Genomic DNA, 24,988 nt, shown 5'->3' with positions numbered 1-24,988 from the left:
GTCAAAATTGAAAAATTAGTACGGGGGTGGGGTGATCATCGGATTTTTATCTGTTTGTCAATGTTTCAAAACTGCGCATGCAAATATTAATGTTAATAAGTAGGTTTGAAAACACTTTTTCAAGATCGTCTCAAGCTGGCTTAATGGCTATCGTACTTAACTCACTGTCTTTAGGTTTTGATTTTGGCTCGAGTATTTCTTTTGATTATTTACAAGAAGTGAACTTTAGAAAAAACAATACTTATATCCACAAGTCTCAGTTTCTTTAGTCTATTTTTTTAAATTTAATTTTATTTCTAAAAGGAATTTAATGTTATGTTTAATATCTACGGTATTTCTGCTTAATTATTAAGCTGTTAACAAAATGTATGTTACGATATCACATTTGCACGCATTAAGAATGGCTTTCTAAATAATTTGTGTTCAGTTTTCTTTTCTTTTTTTTTTCTTTTTTTTTTTTTTTTTGCTGTTTCGAAATCGTAAGTATTTGATTTAATATAATAATCAATAGAGAATTTGCATCAATTAAAACATATTTAAGCGTATTTTATGACTGGGCAACGCCGGGTGGCCTGCTAGTATATTATATAATCTAATATTACATAATATACTAGACAATCTATATTACACATTATATACATTATATAATATGAAGTGTATTACATAATATATATTTAATGTCTATTATATACTATATATTATATATGTATATATCTATAAAAGTGAGAATGTGTGAGGACTTCTCAACCTATATACTCAATATTATTGGAATCCTTTGAGATGAGTAATTTGTATATTTATTTATTTGTGGACTCTTCATAGTTGTTGTTTCAGTGTTTCAGCTAGCCACCTGATTAAAGTACGAGGAATTGTTGGCCGAAACGTCGTGAAACAACAAACATAAAGATGAGGATAACAGTCCGCAAAAAAATAAATAGAAATTACTCATCTCAAAGGATTCCAACATTAAAACGATATACCATTTGGCACGGACTCGACGATGGAAGACCAGATAAGAATAAAAAACATGGATTTAGAAGACAAAAAAATCTAACCATGATCATCCTTCCGGGCCCGTGGCACAGTGGATAGAAGCGTTGAATCTCTGAAGTTCCAAGTGAGCAATATGTGGAGATAGCAGTTTCAATCCTACCCAAAGCCGGCCAGAGGATTAGTTGGGCAAAACGTAGTGAGACGACGACAACTAAGGAAGGCAGTGATTACTGAGTATACAGTTAGGATTCAGCAATCCTATCGTGTCGCAGTTTACCACTTGACAAAGGCCAGAGAAATAGTTGGCCGAAACGTTGTGAAACAACTATGGAGATGAGAAGAGTCCGTCAATAAAAATAAATGAATAAAACCATTTTTTATTTTTTTAATATGCTTAGACCTTTCGTTATTTAAAAATATTTTCTTCAAAGCAAAACTTCTTTCTTTTTCCTCATTTCCTCGGGAAGGGTAGGTGGGTGTAAACCTCCTGTTGAGATAGCAAATCTGTGCGATGTCTTGTGCTTTGTGGCATATGCTTGAATAAAGAAACCTCCACATCTTATGAAACTTAATATATCGACGTATATATTTCCCCTTTTTTTTTTCATTTTTCTTAAACTTTTTCTTCTAGGGGATGGGACATCCAACCAGATGTCTGACATTTACCCCTATTTTAGTGAGTCCAACCAAGAGATCTTTTCAGGATTCTAGCCGTCCCTTTCAGTGCAATCGTTTGTATTTCACTTGCACTTGGTTCACCGGGTATGCTTGCTATGTACTTTTTAAAGTTCTTTTTCATAAGCCCAGTTGCTCCTATGATGACTGGTATAATTGAAACGTCTTTTAATTTCCAATTTCGTTTCATATCATACATAAGTCCTTGATACTTCAGTATGTGTATGAATATGAATTCCTATTTAAATATTCATGCATATATGATGCTTCGCACGATGTGAACCTTTCTTATCTATAAAAATAAATCGCGCGCGTGTACGTGTAAATATTTAAATCTTGAACTACTGGTCACATAACATTGAAATTAACAGGCAATATTAATCATTCATCAAGGATGGTTTATAACAAGTAAAATCTTTGTTTGGATGAATAACGCATACAGAAATATGTAGGAAAGTTGAAATGCAAAAGTGTTCATTTCAACTTGCCAACACATGCGCAAATTCATTCATAGCTTAATTTTAATCTTTCTGATCCATCTGGCGATAGTTCAAATGGTAAGGAACGCGGCTATAGCATTAAATATTTTGGTTTCAATTCTAGCTGATGGCACCCAAGTCATTAAAAAAAATTTTTTTAACTTTTGAAATAGCTACTATATATTAGGTACAATATAATATTCAACAAAGAATTGGCTCTGTAATAATAAATATGAAATCTGCATGAAAATATATTTAAGCGTATTTTGTGCAGGGCAAGGCTGGGCGTACCCACGCCTTCTGCCCGCTAGTATATTATATTATTAATATGTACAGTAAAACACAAGTTTTGTTTTACATGTACCGTCTGCCAGTGTTCATCTCAGACAGAAAAAAAAAGTAAAATCTATTGGCAATATTTTTGTTATAACTTAGCAAGAAAAAAGATAAACATGAAACTATGGATACTATTGAGGAAATCAAAAATTGTACATTTCATATTTTTGTAGAAAATTTTGTTACTGTTTAATTTAATGGTTTCAGGAATTATGGTTTTTAGCTAAAGTAGGTGTGATATGGTAGAAACATACGAGTTGATTGATGATGGGAACTAGAATGGGGAAAGTGGTTAAATTCAATGAGTCAACAAAAACTTGGAAAGAAAGAGTAGAAAGTGTATAAAAAAAATTGTTATTGATTCAGAACCTGACCCATAGTTGTCTGCATCTCCCGGCAGTTTACAGTAAGCTGCCAGAAAAGAAGTCTGAAAAAGCCAATGTTAATAGCCATCGACAGACAAAATTGTTTTCATTAATAGAAAAAAAACAAAACTCTTCTGATACTTTCCTTCCGACACGTTTCCCAGACCAGCAAGATCAACATGCCTCACTTCTAGATCTCTTTCTGACAACGGTTCCCAATGACTGTACAAAAATTGCCCTCAGCCCACTCGGGAATGCTGATCACGCTGTGATAATGGTAGAAATCAGCCTAAATTCTCGCCCTAAAACTGAAGACCCACTACTCAAAACAACGAGGTATTACAAAAAGGCTGACTGGGAAGCCATCAGGGAGATCATCAGAGATGCCCCATGGCAAAATATCTTTACTCTTCCAGCAGAACAGTGTGCAAATGAGACCACTGAATGGTTCAAAACTGCTATTGAAGCACATGTTCCCGCACGGAAATTCTATAGCAAGCCCCACTCCCCCCAATGGTTTACTTCTGCTTGTGCAGCTGCCATTTGTCAAAGGCAGCATGCATTCCGCAGATTCAACCAACATAAGTCCAGCTCAAATAAACAGAAGTATATAGAAGCTAGAAATAATTGTAAGAGTGATAGACAGCTAAGACAGATTACTCTGAAACCACCAGAAAACGCATCGAAGCACAGAAATTAGGAACCCAGGATTTTTGGAAAATCTACAACAGCGTAGTAAATAATGGACAGTCAACTATTCCCCCACTATCAAACGATCATGAGGTTGCTTGCACGGCAACTGACAAGGCTAATCTGCTTGCCAGTCGGTTTGCCTCAAACTCCACACTGAACTCGGTACACTACTCACTCCCTGATTTTCCTCTGCGAACAGACGCCTCACTAGACGATTTGAAAATCACCCCTTCTCAGGTACATGCTATTATAAAAAACCTAGACACCTCAAAAGCGTGTGGACCAGATATCATCCCGGCTGTGCTATTAAAAAAATGCTCTGCCGAGGTTGCTCCAGTTCTGTCCAAACTTTATAATAAATGCCTTAACGAATCTTGTTTTCCCGACTGCTGGAAAAACGCCTCTGTGGTACCAGTCTTCAAGAATTCTGGTGAAAGAACTGACCCACTAAATTATTGCCCCATTAGCCTCCTCCCGCTTTTCGCCAAAATATTTGAGTCCTTAGTTAATCAAGCCCTAGTCCAGCACCTAACAGCTGCTAAACTCCTGACTGACAAACAATATGGATTCAGGCAAGCCCGTTCAACAGCAGATATCTTAACTGTAGTTTCTGAACGTATATACCGTTCATTGGATAAAACAGGGGAGGGTAGAGCGGTGGCCCTCGATTTATCTAAGGCTTTTGAGAGGGTATGGCACGATGGTCTTCTAAGGAAAATTAGATCATATGGAATCACTGGAAGAATTCATAATGTAATTAAATCCTTCGTAAGTAATAGAAAAATCAAAGTTGTCCTCGACGGTCGTACATCCAAACAATACGACATAAATGCGGGAGTACCTCAGGGGTCTATCCTTGGACCTCTATTATTCCTGATATTCATAAACGACCTCCCTGATAAAATTGTTTCGGAGATGGGTATATTTGCCGATGACACCACTCTCTATAACAGATATGAGGGGAAAACAAATGAACACATATCCAAGGAAATGGCAGAAACACTAGAGGATGACCTCCAATCCGTAGTGGAATGGGGACAAAAATGGTTGGTCACATTCAATGCTGCTAAGGCTAAGCTTGTTTCCTTCAATAACTACAAGAAACCTTCTCTACTACCAATAGCAATGGCTAAGAACACATTACCTGAAAGTACTTCTTTTAAACTCCTCGGCCTAACGTTTACAGGGAATATGAACTGGAATAGATACATTGAGAGCATTGCCAAGGCTGCTGCAAGGAAGGTTGGCTCCCTCTACCGTGCTAGAAAACTACTTACGCCTGACAGTATCCTATACCTCTATAAGGCAACCATTCGCCCATGTATGGAGTACTGTTGTCACATCTGGGCTGGTGCATCTGCTTCTTGTCTCTCGCTCCTGGACAGGGTTCAAAAGAGAGTCGCCAACCTGATAGGTCCTGAACTGTCATCTAGGCTTCAGCCTCTGTCCCATCGACGAGATGTTGCATCCCTCTGCCTGTTCTACAAATACTTCAATGGTGAGTGCTCTGACGAACTGCAAACACTTGTACCTCCCCGACGTAACTACCCCCGACAAACCCGACAAGCTACTAAGTCTCATCCCTTTACAGTAGAGATCCCTAGGTGCAAGAAAGCCTTTTACTCCAATAGTTTCTTCCCCAGAACTGCGGGTCTTTGGAACTCCCTTCCGGGATTCTGCTTTCCCAACTGCAACGATATGCAGAAGTTCAAGTGTAATGTCAACAAACATCTTTCTACTCATCTCCCTTCATAATGACCCCGCTAATTAAGTCCCTGATAGTAGCCCCCTGCTTCAAAGTGGCACTGTGCCTTGTTTGGGGTGAAAATTGAATAAAAAAAAAAAATAAAAAAAAATGGTTTGGAACAGTGTTGCCATAAAAAGTTGTTTTCGTCATTACAACAAAGGTCTCCAATCTAATAAGTCCAACATTGTCAACTAAGCTCCAATCCCTGTCCCATCACCGCAATGTTGCATCCCTGTAGTTTTACAAGTATTTTAATGGAATGGGCTTTGAACCCGCTTAACAAAATCACACCCCTTCACTGTTGAGGTCCCTGAATGCCGGAAAGCTTTCTATTCTAATAGTTTGTTCACTTAAACAGCTAGACTTTGGAATTCTCTGACTGTACTGATATGCAGAGATTTGAATGTAATGTAAACAAACATCTTGCTCCTCTTCCCTAAACATGATTCCAAATAGTAGCCCCTTACGTCTAAGTGGCGATGTGCCTTGTGTGGGGTAAATGTGAATTAAAAAAAAAACAAAAAAAAAAACAACAACAACAAAAAAACACATTTTATTAATATTTTCCATAAAAAAATTTTGATTTTCGTTCATAATTTACTCCATTTTTTTTCCTCTTAAAAATACCAGAAAAAATGTTTCCTTAAAACATCTGCTGCAAAAAAAAAAAAATAAATAAAATAAATAAAAAAAAAAAATTCCGTGTAATTAAACTCTGATTGAGTCTTGTGTTGAAGTTTTGTTTTACATGTACCGTCTGCCAGTGTTCATGTCGGTTTTTTCCAACGACTTTTCCGGCTACTTACCAACGACGTGGCCTTAGGTCAGATTCTAGATCAACACAGAATTTTCTCCAAACTTTCAAAATTGACAGGCAAAGCTGTGTTATCTTGCTAGTTTACTAAAAGAAAAAAAAAACTCTAGTAAAAAAAATAAATAAATAAAACAACATATTTGCTTATAGTCATGGTGGCTAAATCGCTTGTCACAGTCAGACATGTTGATTGGTCGTCTTTCATTACAGTTGTTCATCGTTGTACATCGGATTCCCATGAAAGTTAAAATGCTGCATTTTCCCCACTTTCAAATGGCATTTGTGATAGGGTCTAACCCCCAACCCCTTTACCAACCTCCGACAAGGGGACAAATTAATACCATAACCATGCGGATGGTGTGAAACTCGTGTCAAGGTCTTTTCTCTATCTGCAATAGATTGCTACCATGGTGCCGGTGTTGGTGGGTTTGAAATAAACCTTCTGCAAAAAAAAAAAAAAAAAAATGGTTTCAAATTCTCTGCACTCAGCCCCATCATTCTATCATTGTCATTTGGTGTAATGACAGGAAAATACACTTGGACATAAACACATACTCATGTATTCACACATGCTTTCAAACGCACACATGCACGTACACGCATATTCATATATGCACATACATATGGATTCATATATGTTAGAGGTCTCCGAACCATGGCTTGCAGACATGCCAGATCCGGCCAGCCAAAGTCTTTAATCTGGCCTGCGGAGTGGGCCAGATTAAAGACTTTAGATTAAAGACAAGATTTCCAAAATTATTATTTACTGGAGATGATCGAATCCATTCAGATCATTGAGTATTTGAATGAAAACATCATTTTCTTTTTTTTATTTCTGCCTTCCCCTACATAAACTCTCACATATAGCCGTCCACCATTTCGTGAGGTGTTCCACACTGTTTATGCTGCATTTTGTACAGCCTAACCCAACAAATATCTAGACAAGTCTTGCAAAAGTAGGTCATGGACGCTCTGTGAATGGTTAGCATTTTTTCATTATTTCCAAATTCTGTTTGAAACTTATGCACAACGCACAGAGAAAGACTTTCAAAATACATCTAAAAATAAAAATAAATAATTGAATAAGTTTTTTTTTTCGTCATTACAAGACCCCCCCCCTCCCCTGCAAGAAAATTATTTTTAAAGAAGTCCAGCTGTTCTCTTTGATAAGCAAAAATCTCAGCAAATTGCTTATTCAGGGATTTTTGGACTCCCCCTCCCTTATTTTAAAAATTATTCATTTTGAGAAATTAATTCTTAATCTTTGCCATTTTTTATGAAGTGTTTGTGGAAGAAAAGTATTTTAGAATTTAGGAAACTTAGGAAATTTCATGGTGGAAAGAAGTTTTATGAAAGAAATTTGTTTAAAAAAAAATGATTGAAATTCCACAAATCATTATCAAGGGAGATAACTGTCCATTTTAAGAGTTATGCATGTTCACTAATAAGACACTGAAATAAAACAATAACAAAAACACAAGTTAAATTAAAACTAAAATAGAAAATAAAGAATTATAGTAAATGAATAAAAAAATAGTGTTGGGGATTTGGTCGATATTCAGCAACGCTTGATTTCACAGCCATGGCGTGAGCATAGGTAAATGTTTCCCAACCCCTAACAAAGAATTAAAATAAATGGTGTCAGAATCAGCATAATGGTGAAAACGAAAAAGCAGTACATGATGGGCCATGATCACCTACTAAGCGAACTTTGTATAAAATTTAATACAATGTGTGTGTGTATGGGGGGGGGCATTAATTATAAATAAATAGCATGCCATCTGACACTGCCCAGTTATAAAAAATGCATAAATATATTTTAATTCATACAGATTTCATATTTATTACTATATAGCCAATTCTCTATTGATTTTTATATTGTATTCATTATATAGTAATGGCTCCAAAAGTTAAAAAAAAAAAAAAAAAGACTTAGGTGCCATCAGCTAGAATCAAAACCAAAACAGATCGTCAGCTTTATCCATATACAGAATTTGAGCAAGGACCAATGTAAAACACTTCTGGATTATTTACTAGGTCAATCTTTCTTGTATAAGGGAAAGTCATACACAGTACTAGTACTGTTTGCTAAAACAAAAATTTTGCAGCCCTTGTGCATATACTGCTTCATCGCTGATGCTCTTTTAAATATTGGTATTTTCTGAAATTCTTGATGTAAATAATTTACAAGCATTCTTATTTTTCCGATTTGATTATTTTTGTTTATTGTTGAGTTGTCCATTAAATGCAAATTAGACATTATGTCCTCTTGTCTTTGCCGTGTCATCGTTGAAGAAATGTTTATTACTGAAGGAATATTGTGAACAGTGCATCCTAGTATCTGATATCTTTGTGATAGGACGCCATTTTGGTTAGAACTCTCTAGTTTTTTTTCCTTTTTAATCACCCATATGCGAGTGGGGGCAACAAGAAATCTTATAAGCAGGTATCGAAGGAGATAACTGTCCATTGTCCAGAACTTTGCCCATCTATCCTAGTTAATAAATTCATCTTTACATATTTCGCCTGTGTTTTTCTAATTTTTTGCTACCATACATAATACTATAACATTTATAAAGGAGTTTTCAATACTAAAATCTCCATACAGTTTCTTGATAAAAATATTCATAAATTATTAGTACTGTAAAAATAAGTTATTTTTCACCCGCATGATGAGGAGGCCTATACAGTACTTCTTCAGCTAACTAGCTCAGTGCCCAGCTGGACTTTATAGTCCTGTTTTAGAAATCTAATAATAAATATAAGTATTAAAATAGTTACCTCCCCTTGGTTAGCACCCATAATGGCCTTAATGTGTACACATTCAAAGTTAGGTAAGTAATGTATGAACGCACGCACACTCGCGGCTGCACAACAGCTGCCTGAAGCATGTGCAACCAGCTGTGTTGTATGAAATGACGCCACAACACATAATACTATTGCACCATGGGTTCTCCTCTTAATTCTTGCTAATTTAACATGCATGCTTGCTTTATAGATGGTTTCTGATTCAATACAATTTGCTATCAAAACATTCATGATTTTCGATACATGCATAGATTGGAACAAATACAGTGAGGATTACCAAGGCTGCTGCAAAGATGGACTCCTCTACCATGCTAGGAAATTACTCCCACCTGAGATTTGAGAATTTTTTTTGTACAAACATCAGTCATGGTGAAAGTAAATTTTTTCACTTGTAAAGGGGGATCCCACTTGCTTGGCTTGTTTTTACCTGCCTTTTAAGTCAACCTCATAGTACTGAACTGAATTTTTTTTTTTTTTTTTTTTTTTTTTTGGTGCAATTATCCCAAAATATGTCAAGAAGGCAATTGAGAAATCACAATTGTACCTTGCGGAAAAAGTAAATAGTTATTAGGTAGGTGCATCCTCCCTCAAATTGTAATCATTGGTGAATAGTACTACGACCAGCATGGTGTGTACGTATTGGGTGGTCGTACTCTTTTCATTCTATTTCAGTTATGTCATCTAAATATTTTGGAAGCCTAACTGATGAGCTAAAAGGGATCCCACTACCACCATGATGATTGTGATGATAGTAATGATGAACTTGTTTCTCGAACATCCAACTCAAGCTCCTACTCATCCTAGCTATCACCATTATTTTACAGCTTTATGAAATTGACTTCCAAACTAACCTATCTCTGGCCAGGTATTTTATTTCTACCTGTTTTTCCCTTGTCCATTTTTATCACTTCCCACGCTTTCCTTGCAGAAAAAGTAAGTTATTAAGTAGGTGCATCCTCCCTCAAAAATGTAATTATTTTCAGTTGGTGATCCTGGTGCTGCCAGATCAGGCTGTCTGAAGAGTTTGGCTTCCTGAGAGGAAATGCTCCTAAACATTGATGCTTTTTGTTTTTCTACTTCCTTTTGCAAAACTTAATTATGTTCTGCAAAACTAAAAAAAAACAAAAACAAAAAAAAAAAAAACCCCTCCCACCCTTCTCTTTTCCTTCTCCCCATTTCTCTTTCTACCCCCCCCCCAACTTCCTGACTGGTTAAATAAAACAACCAAATGAAACTCTACAAATAAATGTTGAAGATATAAAGAAGTTGAAGCATAAAAACTCCCATCTCTCCCACAAAAAAAAAACAAAAAAAAACAACCAAACCAAATCACTTAGTGATCAGCACAGTTGGGGATGGTCGTACTCTTTTTTGCCCTATTTCAGTTATGTCAAAAAGAATCCCTGATCCACTATCATCATCATCATAGTATCCGTTTTACATGCTGGTATGCATTGGAAGGCATTCAGAAATTTACTTTCAAACTAACCTATCTCTGGCTAGGTCTTTATTTATCCCTCTTTCTATCAATCTGGTGCTATCAGATCAGCCAGTCTGAAGATACTGGCTTTCTGACCTAAAAATGCACCAAATGATTAATGTTCAAAAGTGCAAACACCATGAATAGATATTTAAAGATGTCAAGAACTTGGAATAAATAACTGGATTCAACATTAAATAACCCCAAAAAGGGGTGATATGCCATAAAACAACAAGACCATCTTTCTCTTCATTTTTATCATTTTCTCATGTTTTGCTTGATCTCCCCCTGTGAACTGGACCTGTTTAACATCTACTACTACATCTACTGACACAAGAACTCTCGATTCTCTCAATTTGGTCATAACCATCGAAGTTTATTCTTCTGCACACATCTCCCTATACTATTCATGGTGTTTGCACTTTTGATCATTAATGGTTGGTGCAGTTTAGGTCAGAAAGCCAGTATCTTCAGACAGGCTGCTCTGATAGCACCAGATTGATAGAAAGAGGGGCAAATAAAGACCTAGCCAGAGATAGGTTAGTTTGAAAGTCCTACCAAACTAATATTCCTGGTGAACCAAGCGCAGAAGAAATCCAGACAATTGCACTTAAGGGAACAGCGAGGATACTAAAAAGAGCTCTCGGTTGGTTTCAATAAAAAAGCAGGGGAATGTTGGCAACTGGTTTGGCTGGCCATACCTAGCATTACAATCTTCAAAGAAAGAAAATTAAAAAGAAAAAATTCAAATTTAATCTTCCTCTGAAATCATTAGAACTAAACTGGTCATTACATAGCCATCAAATTATTCTTTATATCATTTCCCTCCATGCAACACATGTCCTCAAACCTCAGTGGCCGGGTTTCACTTTCATATATCATCATACTGCGTTCACTTTATATATACACACTCGTATTCACTCCAAATAAGACAAATTGTCACTGAGGTGTAAAGGGCGACTGTGAATTAGGGACCATTCCTATTGGGGTACTTCAAGTAGGGAATTGAGCAGCTAGATGTCTGTTCACATTACACTTAAGTTGCTGCATGTTACTAGTTGGGGAAGCAGGAAATGGAGAGAGAGTTCCAAAATTTAACAGTCCGAGGAAAGAAACTTTCAGAGTAGAGGCTCTCTATTATCAGGAATCCTTACAGTGAAGGTGTGGGAATTTGCTTGTCGGTTTAGTCAGGAGTATTTATGTCAAGAGGGTACAAGTGCTATGGGTTTGTCAGAACACATTCCATTAAAGTACTTGTAAAGCAAGCACAGGAATTTTTTTGCCCCCACCCCCCACCCCCGGACAAAAGGAAGGTGGACCTGTAAATTCACTCTTATCCGTTCGTCCGTTCCTCAATAACTACGCCTTGGATTTTAAAAAAATTTTGCACAAACGTTAAACATGATATGAGTAAAAAAAAAAAGTAACAGAACGGATTTTTCAGGAAAACTCTGGTTGCCCCTCTGGGGGTGCCTTTCGGGTTAAAATTGACACTTTTGTGCTTATTAAATAAAATTGATGGCTTGGATTTTTATAAAACTTTCTGAAAAGTTGTAACTAACTGATTTCTATATAATTTTGTTTGTCTATACTTTGTGATAACTCTTGGGTGTGCCCCAGGGGCTCTTTTAGGGCTAATAAAAACACTCCATTTTTGGGACTATTTTACCATATTTGTCCAAAATTTTCTGTGTATGTCTATGTAGCAGTTTTGCATGGTGCTGAACTCAAATTTAAATATGTTAAGACCTTGGGGACTTTTGGGGCTAAGGGGGGGGGGGCAAATGATGGATTTAGTCATTTCTTTTTTTGCATTGTGCAGAACTCAAATTTACATACGTTAAGGCCTAAGACTGGACCGTTTGTTCATTTTCACCAGGATTTGATGCCCCCCTGGGGACTTTTAGGGCTAAATGGGATGGGGGGGGGGGGTAAATGCTGAACTTAGTCATTTTTTTATGCCTCGTTCACTGTTCACTCACAGGAGAACCATGCATGCTTCATTTGTTTTTTTTTTCTTTTCAAAGGAGGCACCACTTAATGAGGTCCATAGGCCACTCGAGGATAAGGGTTATTGAGTATATGGTGATCTGAGACAATAGCATAGTAGTTGTTAATGGTGGAAAATGGGTAGAACTTGATTATTTAAGGGGATGGCTTAACAAGAACTTGTTTACATTTGAACGAATGGTCCCCACCCCTCGCCTAACTGAAACCACTATCAATAATTTCACAGACTCTTTATCTGTATCTAAACCTAGATTCCATGAACACAGCTTCTTTCTTAGAACTGCACGCCTGTGGAACTCTCTTCCGTTTTCCTGCTTTCCAACCGACTACAATATGATCGTCTTCAAGTCCAACATAATAAAATTCAAGAGAATATAAAAACAAACTAAGAATACAAATTTTTTTTTTTTTTTTTACAAAGAAGTCACCACTTATGAAGGCTCCGGAAGCCACTCGAGGATAAGGATTAATGAGTGTATGGTAGCCAATGGGACAATATCATAATAACCGTTAGTAGTGGAGATTTAGTAAATTTGATTACTTAAGAGAACGGCTCATCAAGAATTTGTTTACATTGGACTTGAAGACGACCATATTGTAGTCAGCTGGAAAGCAAGCAAACGGAAGAGAGTTCCACAGGTATGCAGTTCTAAGAAAGAAGTTTTGTTCATGGAATCTACGTTTAGATTTAGGCACAGATAAAAGGTGGAGGAAATTATTGATAGTGGTTTCAGCTAGACGAGTGTTTTTTGTGAAAGTTTGGCGAGGGGGGGGGCGATAGATTGGAGCTCAGGAATATTATTTGGATTACTCCGAATATTTCAGTCGATGTAGCCTTCAATCTTCAGGTGTATCTTGTTGAACGCTGAAATCTCCAGAGAATTTTGAATAGAGAGTAGCTTGCGCTTGTTCCCATCAACCCTGACCTGGTAGAAATAAAGTAATTTGTAATTGTATTCTTTGTATTGCCTGAACTGAGGTTTGAACCTTCAACCTCAAGAAGACTGTCACTTAGCAATTATGTTTGAAAATATTTTTTTCCACAGACAATTCTAGTATGAATTTTAGGAGCTTTAAACCTATTCTTTTAAGTTTTTTTTTTTTTTTTTTTTTTTTCTTTTATAAAGCCGTTACCATTTATCAAGGCCTGGAAGTCACTCAAGGATAGGGGTTAATGAGTGCATGGTTCTTTCTTAGAACTGAACGCCTGTGGAACTCTCTTCCGTTTTCCTGCTTTCCAACTAACTACAATTTGGTCGTCTTCAAGTCCAATGTAAACAAGCTCTGAATGAGCGGTCCTCTTAAGCAATCGAAGTATTCTCCGTCCGTTTTTTTATATTCTCTTGGATTTTATTCAAACGTCCATATTATGCACGTATTTGTTTAAACAATTTAACAACTGATGCGGCTGCTAGTGTACCGTCCTTACATGGGGTCTGCGTGGAATTTTCTTGATTATTCCAGAATGGTTCGAAAACGTTCTAAATAGAATATTTTAATGTTCTATTAATTTTTATAAGAAAAATGCCCTCTCATATGAGAATTATCATCCATTTAACATGTCTGCGACTTCTGATTGGAATAATCGTCTGATTACTTTCAAAGTCAAACTGTAAGTCACTATGGAAATTTATATCTACCTCTTTTATATATATATATAACAATCTTTTATATATATATAGCAATCTTACTGTTTATGACAATTTATGACTCTATATATATTTAAAAAACAAAAATGTCGCCTGCAAACAATTGTTAGACAGGCGTCATGCTGGATCTGGCGCAATTCAAAGATATTTGCAAAGAGAGCATAATATTGTCCACTTCTTCCGTTCTCGGGCTGCTCTGGAAAAAAAAAGAGAGGGAGGAAAGAAAAAGAAGGAAGGGGGGAAAGGAAGGAAAAAAGGGAAATTAAAGAGAAAAATTAATAAATAAAATTTTAATTAAAGTTAAAAATAAAAATGAAAAAGTTAAAAACAGCGTTTTTCCTCTGCTTGAATATGCCAGGTAATTTTTTTTTTTTTTTTTTTTTTTTTTATATCCTATTTATTGCTTTGCCCAGCAGCAATAGCTGCTGGTGGCGCCAGGGGTGGCAGTCCCGCTTTAGCCACCGAAACTGTGTCATCACCTCTGGTTAGCGGCTGATGAGGGCAAAGTAAAAGCACATGTGGTCACATGTTGTATGTAGAATTATAACAATTTTACTGTTTATGACAACTTATCAAGCAAGATGCATTTTATTTCTCATATGACGTTGGTTCTGCAAAATCGCTTCTGAAATATGTTCCTCATTTTTTACTCCTGTTAGGATCCTTAAAACCTACCTGATCCCAAAGCATCAAACATATACTTTTCTTTCTCCATGGGACGACTCCTTGGGGTTAATACCACAAACAAAATGAAAAAAAAACATACATATAAACCAGTAAAAAGGTGTCTTACACCGACAGTATCGGAAAAAAAAAAAAAACTGATTTTAATCATTTAAAAAAAAAAAAAAAATTTATAACATTATCTGGTTTTCAAAAATTTTCAAATTAACTTAACAGAATGTTTTAAAAGATTACAATTTTTTTTTCCAGCTTTCTTATTTGGTTAAATTATTTATCAACATTGAAAACCAGGTTCATTCTGTAGTTAAGAATTGTTGACCTCAGTTTTTTTTTTTTTTTTTTTTTTTTCAATTGCACTTTATTTCAAATAAAGTGTAACTTAATTTCTAACGTATATCAATAAGACTAGCAGGCTGCCCGTCGTTGCCCGGTCATAAAATATTATGCTTTGATGTTCAGTCTCGAAAGATAAAGGATACCCCCGCCCTTTCTGTAGGGAGCAGTAGCGCGTGTAATTGTGAGCCAAACTTTGCCTAATCCCCAACTGCACCTCTCCTGAAGTGGCACTGCTTGAGTCCCGTGGCAAGTAGTCCAGGACTGGAAACAATGCCGAGATAAGCGGAGAGTACATACGAAGTCCCAAATGGTCACCCATTTAGTACTGACTAGGTTCAATGTTGCTTAACTTTGGTGATCCAATGGGAACCGAGGTGTCAATATGATAATGCTTAAATATGATGATTTATGCAGATTTCATATTTATTATTATGGTCAATACTCTATTAATTATTATACCGTACTCAATATAATAGTAGTGATTTCAACAATAAAATATAACTTGGGTGTCATTAACTAGAATCGAAACCCAAACCTCCATCCTTATTTTTTTTTTATCTAAGCCTAAAAGGCTTCCTTCAGTCTTTGTCAGACTATGGATACCCACTGTAGGGGTGCCTGCGCGTGAAATTTTTGTGATAGGTGTGCAATCTCCAACCACACCTCTCCTGAGTCGACATTGTTAAATACCAGTGGCACATGAAGTGTATGTATAGGGCGACTGGGAGCAAATGCCGAGATAAGCGGAGAGCACGTACAGTACCTAGAATTCCCAAATGGTCACCCATCTGGTACTAAACAGGCTTAATGTTGCTTAACTTTGGTGATCTGACGAGAACCGGTGTGTCACTGCGATTGTGCATATAAAAACTTAAAAATATAATATTGTTAAAAATATGAACACATTTGCGTATGCATAAAAATAACGTTTAGTCGGCTTATGTCTGGTAAGTTCCAATTTAAAATTTTGACTTTTACCAGCTAAAAACTAAATGAGATCAGTTCCATATGTCCAAATCTCATATCAAATTTCAAGTCTGTAGACTAAAAATTGATAGTAGTTTGGTGGAGACTATTCAAGTCACTTATCTATACTATGTTTGTTTTTTTGTGTATTGATATTCATAGTAAAACCCTTTTTTTTTCCTATTTATTTAAAAAGAAAATACAACTTTGTTATATATGGGTCGTGGAATTGCTTTAATCTGCAAAAAATCTAGCTAATTTGCATATTCCTTTAAACATTCATTTTAATTAATTCCCTATGAGTTCTTTCGGTTTTCTTATGGGATGATCATCAGTTTTTGGTCTACAGATATAAAACTTAATATATAGGGTATTTGAACACATGCAAAACTTTATATTTGAGTTTTAGCTGGGAGAAAATCGATGCAAAAGTGTGAAAATACAAAAAAATGGAATTTCCCAGGTGAAGGTCGAACGACGGCATTACAAATATGCATGTGTAACGTAATAGCTATTGGTTAATGTTTTAATTTTTAGCATTGCAACAAACGTGTCTTCATAGCTCAGGTATTAATGTCAAAGGAAAAAGTAAATCATAAGCTGAATGTTTTAGTTTTGATTCTCGGTGGTGGCCCACAAGTTATTTTTTATTTAAAAAAAATTTTTTTTAACTTTTTAAATCGTTACTATATATTGGGTTTAATATAAAAAATACAAAATCTGCATTAATCACATCATATTTAAGCATATTTTACGACTGGGCAATGCCGGGCGGTCTGCTAGTATGTGTGTGTGTGTGTGTGTATATATATATATATATATATATAATAAATGAGCCAAGAAAGAATATTATCTCTATATCTATAAAAGTGTGTGTGAGAGGCAATTCTCAACCTATATACTCAACGAAATTTTGATTTACAGGCTTGAAATTTGGTATATAGGGTATTCAGACATGTGGAAAACTTTTTAATCAGTTTTCATTCGGTGGTGGTGGGGGTCATCAGACTTTTATCTTTTTTTGAATAGTTCACATATGTGAATATTAAAAAAAAAATTTTATTTGTTGCTTTGTTCAATAATTGTAATTTGAAGTTTTTTTTTTAAATATATTTATTTTAATTTATTTTTCCATTTATTTTTGTAATTTCAGTTTTAAAGTTCAGAAGAAAAAACCCATCATGAGTAAAAAAGGAATCAAAATTTTTCTCTTCATCGTCAACGTTCTTTTTTTCGTAAGTATATCTTTTAATAAATTACACGCATTGGAACACTCTGTAGCAATTACCTGACACTAAATGTGTCTGCTATGAAATTATTTACCTCTCTCCAATGATGAGAAGATGTGATACAAGGCTTCGAAAGTGGAACTGAAGAGTAGGAACCCTAGCGGAAGAGCAATCTGTTCTGTCAAAAGATTTTTGAGCAGCTCCCCTCGCAGTCCTCAGTAGAGGCTCCTCATGCGATCAGCAATAAAGTGACCTCTTCTCAAAGGGAGAAGGTAAAGCCTGGAAGAGTGGACCTCCTAGAATGGCACAAGACCAGCAACATACCACAGTCCACAGAGAAAAGGCCATTTGAAAAATGGCACATAGTTTGTTGACTTTGCTGCTGAGAAGAAAAAAAGAATCTATATGGATGTTAACAGGCGTCTCCTTTTTAACTGCAAAGTTTTGAGGTAGAGTGAACTTTGTTCCATGTCTTTGAAGCATGTAGTTCCTAACATTTACTTGTCACTGGAATTTTTGAAATGGCTTTCATAGCAGACACATTTAGTGTCAGGTAAGGTGAGAGCATTGCCAGGACCGCTGCGAAAAAGGTGGGTTCTCTCTACCATGCTAGAAAGCTACTAACGTCCGAAAGTATCCTGTACCTCTATAAGGCCACCATTCTCTCATGTATGGAGTATTGTTGTCCTATTTGGGCTGGTGTATCTGCTACTAGTCTCTCACTCCTAGATAAGGTTCAAAAGAGAATCGCCAACCTAATAGGTCCTGAACTGTCATCTAAGCTTCAGCCTCTGTCCCATCGACGAAATGTAGCATCCCTCTGTCTGTTCTACAAATACTTTAACAGTGAATGCTCTGACGAACTGCAAGCACTTGTACCCCCTCGACGTAATTCCTCCGACAAACAGCAAAATCCCACCCCTTCACAGTTGAGATCCCTAGATGTAAGAGAGCCTTCTACTCCAGTAGTTTCTTCCCCAGAATCGCTAGACTTTGGAATTCTCTTCCAGGTTCCTGCTTTCCCAACTGTACTGACATGCAGAAGTTCAAGTGTAATGTGAACCAATATCTTGCTGCCCAACTCCCCACATAGTACCCCTGTAGCTTATGTCCCTGCTAGTAGCCCCCTACATCAAAGTAGCAATGCGCCTTGTTTGGGGTGAAAATGTAATAAAAAAAAATTTTTTTTAAATTACTGCTCTGATACTTAGAGTGCACAAAACGAGCACAACCTTAAGTCTGTGTGACAATACCTTTAACACAGCTGTGCTGTGGTTTGAGTTCTTCTCATAGGTGCTTTGGTGAATGGCTGGTATATTGCTCCTCTCAGTGCAGTCTAGGCTGGTTGTGGGGTCGGTGCTGTAAATAACTGTTTTTTGATCAAAGCAATTCAATAATAACTCGGAAATCATTTTCTTATAAACGAGAATTATTATTCACAAGATATTTCAGGGTACATTTTGTGTATAGGAAAGTTAATTCTTTGGGTTCTTCATGGTTTCAAGATGCAGAATGTTTTCACTTAGATTCATTCAGACAGCTTCTCAGAAGAGGAAGAGCTTTACAACTTAGCTCTTTTAGGGAAGTTATCTAGCCTTGGGTGAGAGAGCAAAGCTGAGGTGTGTACTCCTCAATAGCCAGCAGGCAAGTTCTCTTCATTTGCCAAACACAATGTTTTTTTTATGGAACCTTTCTTCCGACCACCATCTTTTGAGATTAGCATTTCCTCCTCTATCATTTGGAGATTACCCTTTTCCGTCTATTGTCTTTCTCTTTTGAATCTCTTTTCTTTCTTTCTCTCTCTCTCTTAACCCCCTTTTTCTCTTTCTCTCTCTCTTCATTTGCTCCAAAGAAACTTTATTATCAAAGGTCTTTCTATCTTTCAAGTTAATTCTTATCACCTACAAGATGGTCTAGTGCCGATATCTTCATGGATGTGAAGCCAGACTCAGTGGTGCCAATGTCGACTTTACTTTGCTGAGACATGGCTTTTTTACCTATCATATCAGCAATAAAAACATTCATTCTTTTCTCAACAATTTGCGCTTTCTTACCCTCCCCCCCCCCGTGTCAGACACCCTACCTAACCCTTAGCCTGTAAGCAAGATGAATTGGTATTGCCCATCGCATGCAACAGCGTTACAGTTCTACAACAGTTTCTGATTCTGTTAGTCATCTGCATAGTCATTTTCATTCTTCCAAAAATGGTAATTATATTTTTCCAGAAATTTATTTGTTTCAAAATTTAAAAGAATAAAATATGTTTTCATCAAGGTTTAAACACAATTTTTTTTTTTTTTTTTTTTTTTGTCCCCCAATAAGGAGGGTGGATCTGTAAATTCACCCTTGTCCATTCGTCCGTTCGTCCGTTCGTCCGTTTGCATTTTTCTCAATAAGTACACCTTAGAATTTTTTACAATTTTGCACAAACATTAAACATATGAGTAAAAATAAAAAAATAAAAAAAATAAAAAGTAACAGAACGGATTTTCTGGGAAAACTCTGGTTGCCCCCCTAGGGGTGCCTTTCGGATTAAAATGGCTAAATTGACACTTTGTGCTTATTATAAAAAATTGATGCCTTGGATTTTTATAAAACTTTCTGATTTCTATATAATTTTGTTTGCTTATACTTCATGATAACTCTAGAGTGTGCTCAAGGCAGATGTGGCAGCAGTACTCCATCCCTGGACGTACTTGTCTTTTAGATAGAGAATTACATCAACAGTGAGATATCTTCTGGAGCGGTAGAAGAATCCTACCATGTTTCCAGTGACCTTGGCAACACCTTTCTTTCTCCCTCATCCCTATCTTCTTTTCCGTCTCTCTAGAGTACACCCCCCCCCCTTCAATCACTTTGGCCCTTTTATCACTTTCTCCTCTTTTCTGGGGGCATCTTTCTTTCTGTTTCTCTCTATCTCTTTGAAGTCCTTGCATTTTTCTCCCCCCCCCAAAGACATCCCTGCCTTATTCTCCCTCAATACCAGCAATATCGCCCTCTTTCCATCCCCCTCTAGGGCATCCATGCTCTCTTTTGTTTTTTTCTTTTCTCTCTATCTTTCTTCCTTGCCCAGTATTTCTCTTTCTCTCTTACCCTAACCCGAACACCTATCCCCATCAACACCCACACACTCTTTTTAACAACCCCCCTCTTTCTCTTCCCTATCTCTTTAGTTGTCATTAAGATGACACACATTTGTTTCTGCTAGTAACATCTGGAATGCGTATATTTTTCTTTCTAGAACAAAACCCTATTTTTTTTTTGTATGCAATATGGGTCTTGAATCTGAACAAGGCCATAAGTTGTACTGAATGCAAGCTCCCCCCCCCTCCCTAGTTTGACTCTTGGTAACCAAACCTGGTGGTAGTTCATGATAAATGATAGTTTTTTTTTTTTTTTTTTTTTTTTTAATGAAAAATTCTGTATTGTTTAAATACTGGCATAATAAAATATCAGTCATGACTAGGGCTGTGACAACAGCATATTCTTTTCATTCTTTCAACTCTCGACACAGTTAACCAGCCGAGAACCACATCACTCTATATAAAAGCATATAAGATATCAACGGATACACACTCGAGAGTCAAAACAATGAAAAGAATATGCTGTTGTCACAGCCCTAGTCATGACTTTTTTATATGAAACATAACCGGTATTTTTTAAAGATCCGTTCTGCATGTTTAGCGATGCAAATTGTTTTGGAGCGTGAGTGTGACAGACTCATCAGCAAATGATACATTTGCTGATGAGGCTGCTCTATTCCGGTTATACTGGCAAATTAAATGCGCACGTATCCAAAGCAATTTCTGAACCCTTAGAAAATTATCTGCAGTCTTTACTAAAATGGTCCCAAAAATGAATGCCCGCATTTAATGCTACTGAGGCAAAGTTCCTTTCCTTTAACAATTACTAGCAGGGAGATCTGATCTGACGTTGTCTGGGAGTAAATGGGATCAATGAATGTGTAACTAGACAAGAAGGTATTTGCAATCTGGCCTTACGGGACCAATTAGTATAGCAAAGTCAACTCCAGTCCCTAAATGCAGGGGCTAACCCCAAGTCACTGTGGCTTCACTCTTATCTTTGTGTAGTGATGGACCATTCAAAATGTAACCAGACACTTATTGGAACTGCCACTCTGATGCTCAGAGCACACAAAATGCGCATTACCCTAAGTTTGTGTGGCAGTACATTTCACTCGTGGGTTGGCCATTCATTGTCAAATGCTGTGGTTGAGTTCTCCTTGTAGGTGCTCAGGTGACTGGCTGATATATCACATTTCTCAATGCAGTCTGGGCTGTAAATAACTGTTTTTAAATCAAAGCAATTCAATAATCAAATGATAACTCAGATCATTTTGTAAACGAGAATAATAATTCATAAGATATTTCAGAGTAAAGTTAATTATTCGGGTTATTAACGGTTTCAAGATGCAGGATCTTTTCATCTTTGATTTGTTCAGACGGTTTCTCAGTCAAAGCATGAAGAGCTTTTCAATTTATCTCTTTGGTGCAGATATCCAACTTTTGGGATAAAGCCTTAAAATTGATGCGTTTGGTCCAATGACCTGTGGGCAAGTCCTTTATTTTCCCAAAATCAAACGGTTTTATCAATTTATGGTTTCCCCTTCTCTCTAGACAGTATTACCATTTCTCTCTTTATTCTCTTAATCCATATTTCTCTTCTTTTCCCCTTTTTTTTTCTTTTCTCCAAAATCCTTTTCTCTCTCTTTCTCTTAATCTTTTGTTCTATAGTGTTACAAATTAACTTTGTAACAGCTAATATCGACGTACGTAAAACCTTTGCCTTTGACTTGGCCTAACGAGGGATAAAAAAAAGCAATTAAAAAAAAAAAAAATAATTACAATTTTATTGAAGGAAAAAAAAGAAAATAAAAGGAAAAAGATTGGAATTTAAAGTTCAAGTTCACTTGGTAACATAGACTGTTCATGTGAGCTTAAGACGCACATAAAATTTGCTGCAAAATATAGTCCTATCTTGCTAGCCCAAAGGCAGGATTAACTTTGTCGGAAGAGTATAAGTCAGAATAGAAAAAAATAGAGAATAAAAGAACTTACTTAAAAAAGATATTTTGATAGTTTAAAGAACAGAGAGAAATTATATAAATGTTCTTTTTCTTTTTACTGCTGAATTGTCTCCCTTGGACCGTATTTTTATTTATTTATTTTTTTAATTAATTTTTTTTTATTGGCTCCTCGTTAGGGGTTGTCTTTTTTTTCTTTTTTTTTTTTTTTTTTTTTTTTTGTTGCAAACAGGGACTCGGGACCGCTTCCAGACTCCTTGGTGTGCTTCTCATATAGAAGAACAGTAACAGTATTCTGTTTTCTTAGAATACTAAGCTTGTAGAAAACGCCTAATTCTAGTTCGTTGACTTAACAGCTTTTCATTCCGAACGTTAGAAGTTTTTTCCTTGTGTTTAAACTTCTCACAATACTCTCTTGATTTGTAGACTTTTCTTTCTCTGTGCACATTTATCCTTTAAGGACTCACACGGTCCTCTTTTCTCGTTTTCACTTGATTTTTAGGACATCAGTCCGAGTTCAGCTCAACAGCATAGGTCTGAACCCCTCGAAATCTCAGCTGCAACTAAATTAATTTGGTTTGATTTGCAACCTTTTTTGGCAGAAAAATCCCTCATCCAATGGATGCACAGAAAAACAGTCGCGTGTCAACAGCAGCGCTTCCAACATCATAGAAGAAAGGGTCTGGGAAGAAGGAAAGAAAAGAAGAAAGAAATAGTCTAAATTAAATTCTGACAATAGAAATTTTATTTATGGGAGATGATTCTCTGGCTGGATACAAGCCACATGGTGTATCATAACATCCCTAAACATATCAAGCCAGACTCCAAAATGCCAAATATCCACTTTGCTTCATTGGGAAGTTACTTTTTTTTTTTTCCTTCATTATCATAATAAAAACATATCCTATCATCCCTCTGGATATAAGAGTCATCTTTGGCCAAGTGGATGGCAACGTTCAATGCTGCCAAGACTAAGCTCATTTCCTTTAATAATTACAAGAAACCTTCTTGCTATTGCTAAAGATACATTACCTGAAAGTACTTCTTTCAAACTCCTTGGCTTAACGTTCACAGGGAACATGAGCTGAAACAGATACATCTAGGGCAATCCCGCAGCTGCTGCAAGGAAGGCAGGCTCTCTTTACCGTGCTAGAAAGTTACTTATGCCTGAAAGTATCCTATACCTCTGTACCGCCACCATTCGTCCATTCTGGAGTATTACTATCACATTTGGACTGGTGCATCTGCTACTAGTCTCTCACTCCTGGACAGGGTGTAAAAAAAGGTCGCCATCCTGATAGATCCTGAACTGTCGTCTAAGCTTCAATCTCTGTCCCATCAACGAAATGTTGCATCCCTCTGCCTGTTCTAAAAGTATTTTAATGGTGGATGCTCCGATGAACCACAAGCCCTTATACTCCCTTTGACTTAAATACCCCCATCAAACCTGACAAGCAGCAAAGTCCCAACTCTACACAGTAGAGATCCCTAGATGTAGTAAAGCCTTCTACTCCAATAGATTCTTTTCCCCAGAACTGCTAGACTTTAGAATTTCCTTCCGGGTTCCGGCCAAACTGCAGAGAATCTACTGTTGCTTTTATAAAATTATCTGTAAATAATGGCTTCACTTAAAATTTATAATACAAAAGTTAAGCATCATGGTTTAATTGTGCTCTAAACAACATTCTTTTCGATTGCACCTCTATCTTATCAAAGATTGATGAAATTATTTTTAAATTGATTGATGAAATTATTTTTACATAATCACTTGAAATAAAATTAAACGTACAAAAGTCAAGTTTCACGGTTCAATTGAGGTCTAAAAGAAACATTTATTTCGAACACACCCCGATCTTATAAAAGAATTTACAGTTGCATTTACAGATTTTATAGGCTGGGCATTTCTGCTTGTGCAGTGATAAAACTTCTCAAATGCACTCATGATGTTAGGCTGTATAAAAGTCTTCACTTTGGTTAAAATCGGACTTGCACTTTTAATCGCCCCCCCCCCCCCACCAATATAACATCTACATAACACTCCAAAACATATGAAGTATTTTGTGCAAAATTTAGAAAAAAAAAAAAATCAGTCCAATTGTTTTGGAGTCTATGGTGAACGAATACAGACACACACACACACACACACACACACACACACATACAGACACACAAAGTTCTTTCTTTGTAATAACTAGCGGGGGGGGGGGCGCATTTCTTGGTCGTAAAAAAAAAAAAAAAAAAAAAAAAACGGGACTTAGGTGCCATCAGCCAGAAGCAAAACCAAAATTTTGTAAACAAAAAAGAAATAACGCATGCTGGGCACTAACTCTCGTAACAGAAGTTAGAAGGGGCACAAATGCAAGGAGTTCATCAGAGCACATTCATTAAAATACTTGTAAAAAGAGGCACATGAATGGAACATTCATTATTATGTATTATTATTATTAGTGTTATTATTAATCGAAATTGAAAATCATAAAACATCGGAAGTTTTTAAAGTATTGGAATCAGAAAAAACTTGTTTGTTTTCCAATGCCAAAAACGATTCTTTTTTATTTTATTTGTTTGCTTTTGTTTAGAACTTAAATTTTCACAGCTCGTATTTAACGCTGAAATGATAAACCATGACAAACATGCCTACGTTAAAGGTACTAAGGTATTAAAAGATTTTTTTACTTTT

At 36.3% G+C, this 24,988-nt stretch overlaps 1 protein-coding gene across 2 annotated transcripts in view; it reads left to right on the top strand.

Moving 5' to 3' along the window:
• The window catches only part of LOC145252526 (CD151 antigen-like), an 89,598-nt gene that overhangs the window by 29,007 nt on the left and 35,603 nt on the right, over positions 1–24,988 (top strand). For both annotated transcript variants that reach the window (XM_080112074.1, XM_080112073.1), the window contains exon 2: positions 17,189–17,270. In XM_080112074.1, the coding sequence (XP_079968200.1) occupies positions 17,217–17,270 (54 nt within the window). In that variant the 5' untranslated portion in view covers positions 17,189–17,216. The remainder of the gene's footprint in view (positions 1–17,188; positions 17,271–24,988) is intronic.

The sequence above is a fragment of the Euprymna scolopes genome, chromosome 29 (genome assembly GCF_053919585.1).
Source record: "Euprymna scolopes isolate OS-2025 chromosome 29, ASM5391958v1, whole genome shotgun sequence".
In the NCBI taxonomy this organism is placed as follows: domain Eukaryota; kingdom Metazoa; phylum Mollusca; class Cephalopoda; order Sepiida; family Sepiolidae; genus Euprymna; species Euprymna scolopes.
This window is presented reverse-complemented; position numbering and strand designations above follow the sequence as displayed.